The 16,515-nt window shown below is 36.2% G+C and overlaps 1 protein-coding gene across 1 annotated transcript; it reads right to left on the minus strand.

The window, feature by feature from the left end:
• Positions 1-2,045: 2,045 nt before the first annotated feature.
• On the minus strand, positions 2,046-7,521 carry LOC143626453 (uncharacterized). The gene is made up of 5 exons (XM_077096542.1): positions 7,422-7,521; positions 5,494-5,542; positions 4,378-4,791; positions 3,214-3,545; positions 2,046-2,352 (listed from the first exon to the last, which is right to left on the minus strand). The coding sequence occupies exons 1-5, from the start codon at positions 7,491-7,493 to the stop codon at positions 2,137-2,139; spliced, it is 1,083 nt and encodes a 360-aa protein (XP_076952657.1). The 5' UTR covers positions 7,494-7,521; the 3' UTR covers positions 2,046-2,136.
• Between the last annotated feature and the right edge of the window lie 8,994 nt (positions 7,522-16,515).

The raw sequence follows: 16,515 nt of genomic DNA on the forward strand, positions 1-16,515 counted from the left end.
CTTTCAACACCACCTTGTCAAACATGTATGATGTCTACCTTACAAAATACGGGTCGTCTTCCCAAATTCATGACTCGTTAAGAGCTATTGCCCAATCCCAATCCCAAACCGACCTTGAAATGGGGATGTACTACATGATTTGGGAAGACGCCGGTAAACGTTAAAAGGTAAACACCCCAAGCAGTGAACTTGGAAGGTATGGTGGTACCAACTTTGTGAAACACATGACTCCGGATGAATTTAGAAGTCTTGATTTGCTGGCTTGGTGAAGAGGTAAGGAGGATGAGTTTCCGATCCTCGCCGCCATGGCCAAAGATTTACTAACGGTCCAAGCTTCCACGGTAGCTTCGGAGTCTGCTTTTTCTGTTTCTGGCAGGGTTATATCGATTAGGAGGACTCGACTCACTCCACCAGCTATAGAGATGTCGATTTGCTACAATGATTACTTGGACTCTTTAGATAGGGCACAACATCAACGCTCACTCGAGGGGGAAATGGAGTATGAAGCGGGCTTGTATGAAGACGAGGTCAATGAAGGACACACTCAACCAATGACCGATGAAGAAGCCGCGTACGACGATTACCTAAGAAATAGCTCGGGATCGGGTAGCGAAGAAAATTAGTTATGAGTTTGTATTTTTGAGTTACGAATATGCGATAACGATTTAATGTTTGTATTTTTAATGTAAAAACAATAAATGAAAGTTATGTGTTTTTAATCTTTGGTTTGTTGAAAACACATTCACCAACACACACTCATACTCATCTTCCAAGCAAAGAACCCTAACAACGAAAGCAAAGAATGGCTTCGGTCAGTCCGTTTTGCCTTGTAGTTACTGGTTTGCCTTGTAGTTACCGGTTTGTTTATACTGTGAAAAAATAATGGTTATTAAAAAAAAAAAAAAAAAAAAAAACCGGTTAATAAAAAAACCGGTTTATTAACCGGTTCTAACCGGTTTCTAAACCGGTCCTAACCGGTTAGACCGGTTAGGGTTTTGACAGACAAAAACCGGTTATTAACCGGTCCGGTTATTAACCGAACCGGTTTTTTTTCGGGCCAAAAAAACCGGTCCGGTTAATAACCGAACCGGTTTTTTTAAAAAAACCGATTTGTGCACCTCTGCTTCACCACCGTCACCTAGCACCATAACCCCACCATCGTCGTCCACCACCTACGACAACCACGAACCCACCACCATTTTCAGAATAAACACACATTCCGGCCTCTTCCGTAAGAAAAAAGGCACCAAAACCCTCGAATTCAACGGGTCAAGATTCGAAATTTGTTACGATCTTTCAACGGCTCAGTACGGCTTCGGCGCCGAGCCGATTGGATGGCATTATTTGCTAATTAACATCAATTCCGAACTGGGTTTGTTGATCGGAGACATGTCGGATGAGAAAATCAAAACTTTTAAACGGGTCGGAAAGTATTGTTTAATTTCCCGAAAAGAATATTATTCTGGTAACACTTTGTATTCTAAACGAGGTGGTGGTTTGTGGGTTTGGTGATTGGGGTTCTTCGGTGTCGGATTATGAGTCTTCTTCTTCTTCTTGTTCGGGGTATATGTCAAATGCAGTGGTGGTTGTCGGCAGGGAAGAGAGGTGGTGGTTGGGATGAGAGGGGTGTTGTAATATATAATTAAAAAAATTTTGTTTTTAATCCTTGAACTTTGAAAAATGACATTTTTTACCCCAAACACTAACGAAGTTAGTGTCTCGTTACCCCGGGAGTGCAAGAAGAAAACATGTTAAAAGTTGAGAGTGTTGGAGAACATTTTGTAAATTGATAGTGATATCTACCAATGAGTCAAAGTTGAGAGTATTTAAAACCAATAGGCCTAAAAAAACAAATAATCCCAACCAACCAATCAACAAATACCTTCTCCCTCCATCCTGGCGCTTTGTGGGAAGCCCATAGTGTCCCGGCGGCGCTATGGGGGCTTTTTTGGGTGGAGAAAGCACCCCCACTAGACATGGACTAAATGTATTTATCAACAAGACAACCATCTGGTTGTATAAAAATTCCAACTTTGCTTCAAGAAAGCAACTAATCACTAACAAGCATCTTCATACCTACAACAAATGGTTATTTTGAAATCTAGCAATAAATTGTCCCACAAATACATTCAATGCTCATTGTTCGGTTATTGTAGCCGATGGTAAAAACCGCATAAGAAAACTAGAAAGAGACCAGATACAAATCACCCCAAGAGATTGAAGAACATTCAAAAGCATACCCAATGAAGTATTAATAGCCAAATTATGCGGTGTTGATTCCGCCCCTCTAACTGTGAAAGAAAGCGCGGTCACAAGTTGAGCCGCCCGATTGAGTTGGTGCAATCTATACACCTGCAAAGGAAACCATCAGATGTGGAAATTTTGACCTTATATGAACGGGTCTTTTTGGACTATGTTTCATCTTCGACGGGTCAAATAAGTAAAACACGAATTCCTTCAAAATACATTTTATTCAGTAAATTAGATTACTATTAGGCTTATGCGAATTTTGTAATCAACTGTTCATATTTACTATTTGTATTCATATTTAACACAGTATTTATACAAAAGTTAAAAGCTTCGGATAAAAAGTGTATGGGGACTTCTATAAAAAGCTTGTTTTGAACCGAATCCATCAGCCCCTCCATTTTATATAAGTATATATAATAATTTCAATCATATTTGACACTAATTATTAAATGAAGACTTTTAGATCCTGGACAAAAGTGTACATGTAACCCGACTCAGGCCCATTTCAGCTCATCAAACCGACCCCAAACCAGAAACTAGTCATTTTGATCCATTACGGAACCCAAAATAAGTTACTCCTATTGACCCGAACCCATTTTAACCCATACCCTAACAACAAACCACCATTTTCAGTTTTCGGTTTTGCCATTTAGGCTTGAAATTTTTGGGCCGAAAATTTTTTGACCCAAAATAATCAGTTTGGGTCTAAATCATTTTATAATCAATAATTAATTTTTATTATATTTTGGGCTAAAATATTTGGGTTACACTATTTATAAATTCTTATAAATTACTTAAAAATCAAAATAAAAAAATGTAAAACCATAAATTCAGTTCGGTTTTAATTGCATACAAAAAACCTTTGTTTGCGTTCAGTTATTTCGGTTTCATGGGCACCCCTATCATTTTCTCATCTCAAGAAATAATAAATCATAAGATAAAATTCATAAATCTGTGAATTACTTGAAAGATAACAGGAATAAGGGGCCACGAAGGTGACTTGATGTATCGTGCATACTGCTCAAACGCAAACTGCACAACAATGCCAACAAGATACGGTGCAAGTGTAGCAGAAGCTGCTGGGCCAGTCCACGGCCAAACGAGGCCCATTGTGACCATAGGGATCACTAGACTAAGAACCAATGCAGCCACTGATGTGATGCGGTAAACCAGTTGAGGCGAAGGAATCGGGCTTTTTTTGGCATTAACAGGCCCACGCAAATGGTCTACTATGAATAAGAACATGCCTACCCCACAGTAGAAAAGAGCTTCCGTGAAGAATAATATGAGGAAATCTGCAAATAACAAAGACATATTTGAAAAAGTAATGAAATGGCCCGTGTATCTAAATGGATCGATTGGGTTATATATATATATATATAATTCTAAGAGGTCAAATGAGTGAAAGTAAAAACTGTTTAAAATGTAGTGGTGGCAATTTGACCCGTTTGGTTGAACTGGTCAACTTGGGTAAATTACTTGTATCCGAAACAGATCAAATGAGTCAGAATGAAAAGTCTCCCTAAAAGTGTATTTTTAATGTACACAACCTCTTTTTTTCAAGTTTGAAATCATATTTTACATATTAATTATTTATTGAAGACTCTTAAAACATGGACAGATAATTGGCTGCAGGTTAACCAACCTGGCAGCTATAACCAGTAACAAAAAAGATTACTCATTTTGACACAAAGGCATTATGAATCTTGCCACATCTAATAACTACCTGTTTTAATAAAAGATCGTACATAATATAGTTTTTGTAATCATATTTAATTAAGAAAGTATTTATATAATGAACAGCCCGACCATTTTTTACTATTAAGTTTTGTAATCATATTTTAACAAATTAGTTATCTAATATAAAGTCTTAAAACATGGAGAAAAATTGGATGCAGGTTAACCAACCCGGTCATTGTTACTTTATTTAAAACATCATACATATCACTATGAAAATTTTAATTTATTAATCATATTAAATTATTATCAGTATTTAAAAACGAACAAAAAGAAGTATTGGTTATTTGGCGGACAGGTTGAATTGAACCGCGTAACAAATAACCCATTTTGACTTGTTACTCAACCCACCCATTTTTCTAAAAAGTTAACGAGTCTCAGAAACCATACCTGTTAATAAAGAATCCTCAAAAACAGATGAGAGGATTTTTCGCATATAAAGTGACGGGAAAATAAACGAGGCTACAAGAACACAGGGACCCACAAACCATAAAAGATTGCTTTGATTGGTAGTGGAGATTGTAGACACGATACTTTCGGGTTCTTTTTTGTACGGTTGATTATAAAACGATATAAAACCGGGCCTTCCTCTGCGAATTTCAGCAGTTTCATTTCTTTTGGGTACCACGTCATCTTGAAGTAGAATATCATCATCAATGTCGTCTTCTTGGTCTGTATTATTATCATCTGATTCTATCTCACTGTCTGAGACTGAATCACTAATGGATGAAAAGAATATAAATCGGCTTTTTGGGAGAATTTGGTTTGTGTTCAATCTTCTGTGTCGGGAACATCTTGTATTAACTGTAGAAACATAATATTCAACCTGATTAGTTATCATGGGTTGATTCAGCTTGTTTCTAATGGGTCAAATGTGTTAAAATAGAAATAGATAGCTAAAGATGATAATAGGCTAATAGTCGTGCTAAAATGTATTGTTAACGGTCGCAACTTGCTAAATCACTTAACTGAAACATAATTTCTAGGTGAATAATGTAAATTTTAAAATCACGTTTAGCACGAAATATTAACAAAAAATGTTCATAAAGTGGACTAAGAGTGTTTTTGGTCAACGAACACCGACCCATACCAAAACTTGCCTCTTTTGAACCTCTTAATCAACTAGGGTTGTTCAAAAAGCTCACGGCTCGTGGCTTGAAACATGCTCATTTGTAAACGAGCTGAGCGAGTCGACTCGGATTATTTTAGTTCATTACTTCATTGAGTATGCATTATGTGTATGTAAAAATGATCTTTTTTCCTTTACATGTCTGTGTGTGTATTATTGTGTAAAAACATAAAAGTAAATATAATAAATAAAAGAGCTGGCTCAAGCTCAACATTTTAGCTCATATAGATAAACGAGCCCAACCTGGCCCAGCTCGGCTCATTTACAACCCTATAACCAAACAAAAGCCAAATATTTAATCTTGAATATTTTCGATGGTTATTACTTTTTTTTATTTACTTTATACACGGAACCAAATTAACAAGTTACAAACGCACCTCCGATTTTCAGTTGTCTACTATCATGTAATCTTGGAGGTAAGCTGACCTGAGAAAAGAAGTTGCTGAATTACAAATGGAAAAAAATATATAATTATGGGAAATTAGCAACATGTTGACATTTAGTGAGAAGCACTTTAATCAACATATGACACACATTGAGCAAAACATTCTAAATTCTAATCTTCATTAAGTAATGAAAAGTTTGCCTTGTTAAGGAAGGAAAAGTTTAAAATAAATTAACCCATCATATGCATAATTAAATATTAAACTAGGGCATAAAAGCTCATGGCTGGCTCGAAATAGGCAACAAGTCATGGCGAGCCTGACCCATGGTCAATTCGGCTTGCGGCTCCTTGTTGCCTCATTTAAATTATATGCCCAAATACACACACACGTGCACATATATAGTGTTAGGATCAAATACAAGGGTTAGGCTACGCCCCACCCCCCACCGAACATTTTTTTTTCTTTTCCATTTTGTAGTCTTCCTTTAAAATATTAAATCAAAAACTATAAAGTCTTTCTTTTAGTTTTTTTCTCTCTTTTTGTGTTTATTGTTCTTGATCATAATCATAATATATTATATTATTAGCGTCGACGCTTATTGTATTTATAAAACTATATATGTGTGTGTGTGTGTATACACATATTAGTATTAAGATTGGTATTATTAAAAATAAAAAATATATTAATAGAACTTACAATATTGATAATAAAAAAAATTAATAATAACGTCTTAATAGTTTTTAGTTTGATATATTAAGTGGAGACTATTAAGTTAAAAAAATGTTGGAGGGACTAATACGTATATAGGTAATGTTAAGGGAAACTTGTAATTGATTTTAGAATTTTTTTTTTTGGGTGGGGGTGGGGGGGAGGGGGGGGGGACGTTAACATTACACTATAGTTTTATAAGTATCGTATTATTCTAGTTCATTTTGTTGTAGTGTAATTATAATGATAATAATAATAGTTATTATTATTATTATTATATGTGTGTTATTATTTAATGAAAATAATATTAATAATTGTCGTTTAGCTTGTTTAAAAATTATTAAAAAATCTTGTTTATTTTTAATGAAAAAAATAATTAATTTTAGCTTCTACATAAATCAATATGTGTAAAAATAAAAAGAAAAGAAACGGGCCGGCTTGATGAGCCACAAGCTAGCTCGATATTTCAGCTCGTTAAGGTGAACGAGCGCGAGCCCACCCTGGTTCGGCACAGCTTGACTCATTTACAGTCCTATATTACCAAAGAGCACGATTTTTTATAATTGCAAAGATACTATCACAGAAGCCAACATTCTTTATTTACTATATGTATGTATGTATTACTCCTTAATTAGAAACATGCAATGCAGTCCAGAGTAATTTGAAAACTGAAACAAACGACGGTTCGCGGTTACCACCTACAATATTATATTTTGCACATAATTGTATAAATAAATTAACAAAGCCTTAAAACAAAAAGATTGAATTAAAATCATGATCATGGATGATGGACCTTACACACACCAAAGACTAGAGCTTTGACTTGAAGAATTAAGTGATGTTTGCATATGTATATGTGTTCCATTCCAAATTGACTATTACTGTTCAGGTTTGTGTTTCTTGGTAAAAACTTAAAAATAATAATAATAATAATAATAATAATAATAATAATAATAATAATAATAAAAAAAAACCCTAATATTATGAATGAGTAGACTAATAAAAAATAATCACATATGAATGAATAACAAAAGAAAGCAATCCAGCATTCAAAGGTATCTACAATAACCTAAACAACAAAAGCTTAGATGAGTTGAGTGACATAAACAAACATGTTAGGAATGAATAATTAAAGAAAGCCTAATTATGAAATTGGTAATCCAGGATTAACTAATACTAAATTATTATTATTATAAGAAAAAAAAGTGTACCTTTTTACTGGGGTGGAATGAAGAAGAAGAAGAAGATAAAGAAGTGGAAACACAAGAAATTTTGAGTGTCATTATTTATTTCTTTCTTGATGAAAGAAAGAAAGAAAGAAATTAAAGGAAACCCATTTCAGATTATTAATTTATCAATCGATGGATGGATGGTTTTCAACAAGAAATCGAATGGAGTGAGTGAGGTGGGTGTGGTTTGGTTTCTTTCACCCTATATTATTATACTTATAGATAGATAGAGATTATGTATTCTAGTCAAAAGTCAAAAACTTTGTTGCAAAATCAAGACAGTTTATCTCGAAATGAAGTCAAGTATCTTTTGGTGGTGGATGTGATTTTGGTTAAATTACCCATTTGTGTTCATCATTTCTTTCAGTTTTTTTTTTAACACCGACGCGTTCCTTTGATATGTTACTTTTTTTTAACAGGTTAGTTCTATGGACGCTTTGGTTATTTAGGTCAAAGCTAGTGCTGTAAGCGCTATTCGTGAGGTACTTGTTATCGGTACGCTAAGCTTAGTTTAAGCCGAGCTTGAGACCAAACTCGAGCCTAAAAATAAAATTGAACTAAGTGAATCTGTGTTTTTTACTCATTAAGTTTGAGTTGACACATGAGCTTAAACAAGCTTGTTATTAATATAATGTTTATTTAATGTGCTAAATATATTTATATAATTACTAGAAATCTATAAAATTATAAAAAAATAACTCGATAATATAAAAAAAACAAAAATAAAAGTAAAAGTCATATATAAAATGAATATAAAAAACGAAGTTATATGTACATATATTAATTAATAAATCATAAACGAGCTCAATGTTGAGAAACTACTCATAAGTTGAGTTCAAGCTTTATAATGGAGCTCAAAATGAGCCGATGTCAATGTTCGGCTTGCTCATACCCTTATTAAAAACCATTTTTTGACACGGTCCCGCTTGCTAAACATTAATAACGATACGACAGAGAGATAGGGAGGATAGAAGTGGACAATGTTTAGCAGTGTTAGGATTAAACACACACACGAACCGAACACAAACACGAAAGCGATAAACGAACACGAGGATTTAACGTGGTTCGGTCTAAACTGACCTACGTCCACGGGCGGCAACTAGATATTCTTTATTGAGTGACAAATGATTACAAGTGCATAAAGTTGTTTAAATAGAGACTAGTCTAGGGTTTGTAAATTATTGAACAAGAAATATAAACCGTGCCGGGCTTCGGTCTGGCCACCCTACACCCGTCTGCCCTTTGGATTTCAACTAATAAACCGGGCCGTCCACGGGCGGCAACTAGATATTCTTTATTGAGTGACAAATGATTACAAGTGCATAAAGTTGTTTAAATAGAGACTAGTCTAGGGTTTGTAAATTATTGAACAAGAAATATAAACCGTGCCGGGCTTCGGTCTGGCCACCCTACACCCGTCTGCCCTTTGGATTTCAACTAATAAACCGGGCCAACAAGGCCTACGAACCCAACAATCTCCCACTTGGAGGCCTTGAGTACTCTCGTCTGCACTCCTGATTGTACTTCTGTAATCTAAACATTTTTCTAGTTGTCACCGCCTTCTCATCAATTAATCTGAAGGCCCGTTGAAGCTCCCTGGAGCTCCAACACGTCAGTCACAGATAAAACTGCCCCTGACCCGTTCTCTGTCCCTACCGGCTCACACTAAAACAAACTACCGGATTCTGAGATACCCTAAGAACAAACACTCTACATATGCAGCAAGTAATCCGCTGCAGATACTTTTACAGCTGGAATACTGGTTCTTAATTCACTGTTGACCTGGAACTGTAACTGAAACACGACCTGTGCTCCCACTGTCACGATGTCCTTTGACTGATTTAACCTTCCTAGCTTGTTCATCCTGAATCTTCACTTTGGCTCTGGGTTTGTTACTTGCAAAACGAACCTTCTTCTGCCCACGAGATTCTGTGAACCGGACTTTGTCTTTCACCAAAACTGGATCTGCTCCTTTCGGTGACATATCGACCATATACAACGAACCAATTTTCTTGCCACGAGCAACCACGAGATTCCCTTTGACTACCTTCCACTGGCCATTCCCGAACTTAACATCGTGCCCCTGGTCATCCAACTGGCCAGCTGAAATCAAACATTTCTTTAAACTTGGAATAACCCTCACGTCTTTCAAAGTCCAAGAAGTACCTGTTGAAGTTATCAAATCAACATCTCCCATACCTGTAACCTCTAGAATATCATCGTTCGCAAGTTGAACCTTTCCAAAATCCCCAAACTTTAGATTCTTCATCGTTTCACTACAGTGAGTGGCATGAAATGATGCACCAGAATCCATCACCTAAGAATCAACATTAATCTTAACACTAAGAACTAAAAACTCATCACTACTGACTCCGTCATCTGTGTTGTCTTCTGTAACGTTCACCTCTTTCTTACCATTCGGACACCGATTCCTGAAGTGTCCATTCTCTTTACAACCCCAACATTCAATATCTTTACGAGTCCCAGACTGACTCCTCTTCCTGCTCCCACTGCCTCGATCTTTTCCCCAACCTCTACCTTCTGTGACCAATATATCACTTGATGATTCACCTGAATTTTCGCGTCTTGAATCTTCTCCAAGAATCAAATCACGAATCCCATCAAAAGTAACTTTTGTAGACGAACTACAAACTGCAGTCACTGTTTACGACCAACTGTCGGGCAAAGAGGATAATAACAAAAGACCTTGAACTTCATCATCAAACTTAATGCCGACTGACACTAAGCGGGAGAGGTTCGAGTTAAGATTATTAATATGCGTTGTAACCGACCCATACTCTTTCGTTCTTGTTGTCACTAGCTCTCGGATAAGATAGAATTTATTCGCAGTCGAAGGCTTCTCATACATGTTAAATAGTGCCTCCATCATACCACGGGCTGTGGTTTATTTCATGACGTTAAACGCCACATCTTCCGACAACGACAATGTAATACAAGCCATAACTTTCTTGTCTAACTTCTTCCACTTGCTTCTGACAACTGATCTGGTTTTTCATCCTCAAACACTACATCCAAGTCTTTCTGTCAAAGTAGCGCTTCAATCTGCATCTTCCACCAACCAAACTTCTGCCCATCAAACTTCTGTATCGAAACCTTTCCGTCTTCTGCCATGACAATGACTAAAATGAAAAACTGGATAAAACAGAGACATACACAACAATCGCATGGGACTGAACTTAACAACTGTTCTACTGAACTCTGTTAAACAATCAACCTATTTAAATGGCAGCGGAATAACGAAATGAAAATCAGAAAACTGAAACCTTAAACTGAAACGATAAAACCTGACAAGCGTTGTTGTCGACGATTCTCCGTTTCTTTAATGCCTCTTCTGAGTAACAACGGTTCTTCACAAAAATAAGATATGACTGGTTCGTTAGTTGCAAAAAGTATGATCTTGACCCAAATAATTCCCTTGGCTAAACTGCCCAATATATATCTAGTCCTACTCAAATCAAACAAACCGGGTCTTGGCCTTTGTTTATATGGCCTAAATATAAAAGCACTTCTGGTCAAATAATCAAACCTTTCTTCTTCGGTGTTATATACCACGAATAACAACAAAAGGAATAAAAATTTCCTTCACCATTCCTTATGTCACGAGTTCCTAGTAGAAAAAAAAAATTAATTTAATTTCTTTTCTCTGGTTATCCGTAAACAACACCCACAACCCACAATAAATCTAACTCATGACCTTACACTACGGAAGCGCACGGTGGTGATGCGGTGAACAACTTTCGAACATAACCTAACCTGATCGACGGTGGCTGGATCGACAAACCTTAACCAGCAATTCACAGGTGACGTCGGCGGCGGCGGCAGCAGCAGCGAAACTAGGGTGGCGGCGTCTACCGCCGGGACCCTTAATCTGATCTAGTGCGGCCGCGACGTGACGCTTCTACGTGTTCTTCGTGTGATCTGAACCTAAGCTCTAGATACCACTTGTTAGGATTAAACACACACACGAACCGAACACAAACACGAAAGCGATAAATGAACACGAGGATTTAACGTGGTTCGTTCTAAACTGACCTACGTCCACGTGTGGCAACTAGATATTCTTTATTGAGTGGCAAATGATTACAAGTACATAACGTTGTTTAAATAGAGACTAGTCTAGGGTTTGTAAATTATTGAACAAGAAATTTAAACCGGGTCGGGCTTCGGTCTGGCCACCCTACACCCGTCTGCCCTTTGAACTTCAATTAATAAACCAGGCCAACAAGGCCTACGAACCCAACAAGCAGAAGAAAAAAAATGTAGGTTTGTGCAAATTGTTTAGTTAGGGATAAAGAATAGAAAATGCCATGTCTCATGGTGTTGCTCACATGAGTAAATTGTCTAGTTAGAGGATAGGGAACTTGATATTTGAAGTTTCAGTAAGGATTTTCGAGATTGGGCTCATGAGTGTAGAAAAGACGACTCAGTTTGAGAACAAACAAATGACTTATAATCTACTGGTATCAAAGATGTAATTATAGAGGTTGAAGAAACACGGATCAGAACCTTAATAGGTTAGACCGATGATTTCACAGGATACGGGTCGGATAACTAACAACTTGATGGTATGAGCTCAATCTTACAAGTCCGATGATGGAAACATGCAAAACAAACCATCGTTAGCTCGTTACGATAATGACAATAGGGGGTGGGGTCTTCCCGTAACCACCCTCCGGCGTGAGAGTAAGTACCGTCCTAAAGAGAGAAATAATACTTAAGTAATTTGACGTAATCAGTGAGGTGTGAATTAATACCTCGAGATGACGAAGAAGGTATTTATAGCCGAAGGGTAAAGGAATATTATATTGGTAGAGCTGTCCGTTTCTAGAAGATGCCTTTATAACAACTTGGACACGTGTCCGCATGTGATAGGATGTGATAGCTGGCCATGTGCATGGTTATAACAACCCTGCCAGTTGTCTTTATCTAATTGGTTGCTACATCACGTGCTTTCTTATGTGCTAAAAGTAGTCAAACAATTTAGTAACTAAAAAAATGTCAATCTAGACACTAAGTAATACTTTAGACTATTAACTTAAACTACTAACCGACAAGTGGACCGATTGACTCTAGTACAGCTAAGTAAGTCCGGATATCGAACCCATGAGACTATTTAAATTATGAAACTAGCAAATTAGACTCGACTAAATGACACACAATTTATTAATATTGTTTAAGGGGGGTTTTAAACTAAATAATATTAAACTAAAATTAAACCCTAATTAATTAAATAATAATTAACTATAATGATTACTTAACACCAAATGATTATTATATTACTAAAATTAAACCCTAATTAACTAAGATATGAATAAACTAATAAATTACTTAGATTAAATCAGATGATGAAAGTAACTACCTAGGCTAGAATCCTCAAAGTTATGGCTATCAATTCAACTAGGAAAATTAAGTTATGGAACTGGGATTATAAGATAAACCCTTGAAGACCCTTGACCCTTCAAGAATACACCTATGAGTTTCTAACAAGTTTTAAGACACACCAGTTATATGTATTAAACTTCCTTACGATTATTTAATCGTTTATGTTTAAGTATCTTTATGGCGAAATCCTACCTTACAGCGCGGAAATCAAAGATAGATAAGCAGACTCAATTGACTTAATAGTCTAAGTTGACAATCAAACATAGACGGACTCCTTACGAAAAACTAAATCTAGAAATCCTTACCAACAAATATCTATCAATAACCTATCATCTTACAACTTTCTAGGCTAGCAGCTCACTTTATTTATTTGATTAGTTTTATTGTTTCTATGATCTTATTCGAATTCAATCACAAACTAGTCAAGAATACGTAGTAAATGACCTAACAAAACCCTATCCTATGAAACAATCAACAAGGTTAATGTGAAACAATAAACCTAAACAAATAAAACCAAGTAATCATATGCATCAATTTTATCAAACTCAACAATTTACTTGAAACATGAAATCCATAACGAACAAAATCCCCAAAATCAAACCAAACAAAGGTTCATCACGAACTAGGTTGTTTATAAAGTTTAGCCTAGCATCATGTAATCAAAATCAAATAAAGTAATAGAATAAGAAAACATGGGGAAATAATAAAGAACAGAAAATCAAAGGTGATAAAACCCGTAATCTTCACTCTTGAATGTCTAACTCTTCACCGGATGCTCTCTTACCTTCAAAACCACCAAGAATCTCGAATAATAGCTCAAGTAAACTCCAACGTCTGTTGGCTCTAAGGTATTGTTCAGGTTAAGGTTAGGGATGCTTATATACTGAAACAGGGCCCAACACCGAACAAAAAACGAAAACTATCTGGAAAAATAGAATCTAGGCATCGCGCGGCCATGGTGTGCCCCCCCATGGTCGTGCGGCGCATAGGAGTAGGGGGCGGTCCGACTAGCCTTGTCTGATCGGTTCTCCTTCCGATTCCTTCCTTACGCGTTCCGGCTTCTCGTTTTGGCTCGTTTTGACTCGTTTTTTGCCCTTTTCAATCACGATCAACTCTCGGAACCTACAAAACATAATAATGTTAGTAGTATGCAAATCTTGACAAAAAACAAACAAAAACTAATTAAATATTAAATAAAATATACAAGGGAAACACATATATTTGGCATTATATCAAATATCTCCACACTTAGTCTTTTTTCGTCCTTGAAAAAGTCTAATGTAGTGGAATCAGAATCGGAAAATACAGTCTTAAAAACATACAGATTAATTTAAATTTCAGAAAAAACGTAAAAACCGCGATCACCGATATTGTTGTCCACTTAAACCCATGCCTTAATCTTTACCGGGACAAATAAGATCCAACATTAATATTACTTAGTGGTTTACACAATTAAAACCCACTTATTTTCAGCTTTTACTGGACCAGACCACCCCAACTTGACTTAAACCTCAAAATTAGCAGATTTAAAACTTTTGTTGCTCTCTTTTTATTATGAATAGTTAAGACGATCAAGAGTATTGTTTATCCACCTAAGGTTAAGCATCAAAGTCTACCAAAGCAGCCATTATATATGATTAAGGTATAATTAATTAATTAGCTAGTGTTCCCCACAACATGACATACCCCCGTCATCAAGCAATACCCCGAACCCATCACTATAGGTGAGTATGCACGAATTCATCCATAGGGTTTACATGTGGCGTGTCCCTTGTGGTCCGTTTCTTAATGGCAATGAGACGCGAGCAAGAGGACCCCACATGGCTAACAGCGTGGATGATCAAGTCAGTAGTGTATTTGTACTTTAAGTACATAGTGATCATGTTTAATGACTTATGTGGCATATACGGGTTTGCTCTTTTATAGCTTTTTAATATTCACAAGCCCACTTAGGAGTTGTGAATTTTAATATTCATCCCCACACTTAAATTTTGCATTGTCCCTAATGCAGGAACGGAACCTAAAATTTTATAAAAGTAAAAACAAGGACCTAAAAAGTAAAAACATAAAAATAGAAAAACAAAGTACAATGGAAAAGATTTAGCAACTCAGTCTCTCTTTCTGAACGGACACAGCCACTCCTCTCGACATACCTAAGTGACATCAAACATAATATCTAGAAAATAACAGTTACTCATAAGTCTTAAATAATCACCATACTCCAACCCTCTTACCCAACCAAATAATCTAGAATAATATAATACAACCAAATAGAAATAAAAACATCATAAAAAGAAAAATAGATAAATATAAGATACAAACTCCCAAAGCTGGTGCGTCCTCCCCACACTCAGTCTTCGTCCTCTGAACTCTGCTCATACGTCCTATACGCCTCTGCATTATCAAACTCCGGATCACTTGGTATGTAAAAAGGTGCCCTATAACCATAACCCGAACCACCCGGGGCACTCGAACCACTCGGACCCGCAACATCCGGCTGTCGAAGATAATCAGGTAAACCAATGTGTAACCCAGTCATCAAATGTCTCAACGTGTGACATTCGTCAATTTCGGGTATCATTTGTATTCTTTTGTGTATTTGTTTATCATGTAAATCGACCCGATTTATATCCCGAACATTTCAAATATATAAAACATTGAATTTTATGTTACTAAATCATTCCCGCATGTTCAATTTGAAAAACCCCTTTTACGGATTCGAAAACGCCTTTAAAACGATCAAATTACATAAAAAACGAACTTCTGGGACGCAAAATGAACCACGCAAGACGATCTGACCAAACCCCACCCTCATGGGCGCCGTGCCCAGCGGATATGAAGGATAGGGTGGCCGCGCGTGACGGCCTCATACCTGCAGTCACCAAAATCGTTTTTTGTTGTTATTATCACTTGTTTGACCCTTTAAACCAATAAGAAAGCTTGGAAATCTCTAAAGCAACCTAATGGATAACCCTAACACCTTATCCTTCATAAAACCAAGCCTCACCACTCATTTGAACCTGCTCATACTCATCAAACACTCTCAACCTAAGTTCTAAGCTCCAACCTTCAAGTTCTTACTTGTTTGACCTTCAAGAGTCAAACAAGAGTTTTCCTTTGATTTCTACTAACTCCATATGATTCAAACTTGTTGTTGCAACATATATATAATATACACCCTTGTCACCTTTGGTAATTACTTCTCTGGTCTCGATCGGTGTGGTTTCGGACCTTGTAAGGCAAGGCTTCATGAAGGACTTCATGTTCTTGATATATATATATACTTATATAACTTGTTTATACATACAAACCATGCTTAACTTCTGCTCATTTTAGTTTATTTACAAGTTCTATGATTATAGGTATTAAGAGTCTTTGCTTGGGTTTAACTGTAAATAGCTCTAAACCGTAAACCGAACTTTGCTTACTAGTTTTTGTTAAATACTTGTTTAAACATGTTTAATGTTAGATCTCAGTTTATAAAATCATTTTTGTAAGTTCTATGGTTATGGGTTTGTGGATTCTAACCTCTGTCTTAACCCGAAACTAGATCCGAACTGAAAACCAAACTTTTGTTTAAAGACTTCATTTTATTATTTTTTGATTGTAAAACTTAAGTACCTTCATTTGTACATTATTATACAAGTTCTTGGATATTTGGGCATGTGGAAAC

Source organism: Bidens hawaiensis, unplaced genomic scaffold (genome assembly GCF_021521415.1).
Source record: "Bidens hawaiensis isolate Kalapana, Puna unplaced genomic scaffold, B.hawaiensis_p1.1 tig00004364_1, whole genome shotgun sequence".
In the NCBI taxonomy this organism is placed as follows: Eukaryota; Viridiplantae; Streptophyta; class Magnoliopsida; order Asterales; family Asteraceae; genus Bidens; species Bidens hawaiensis.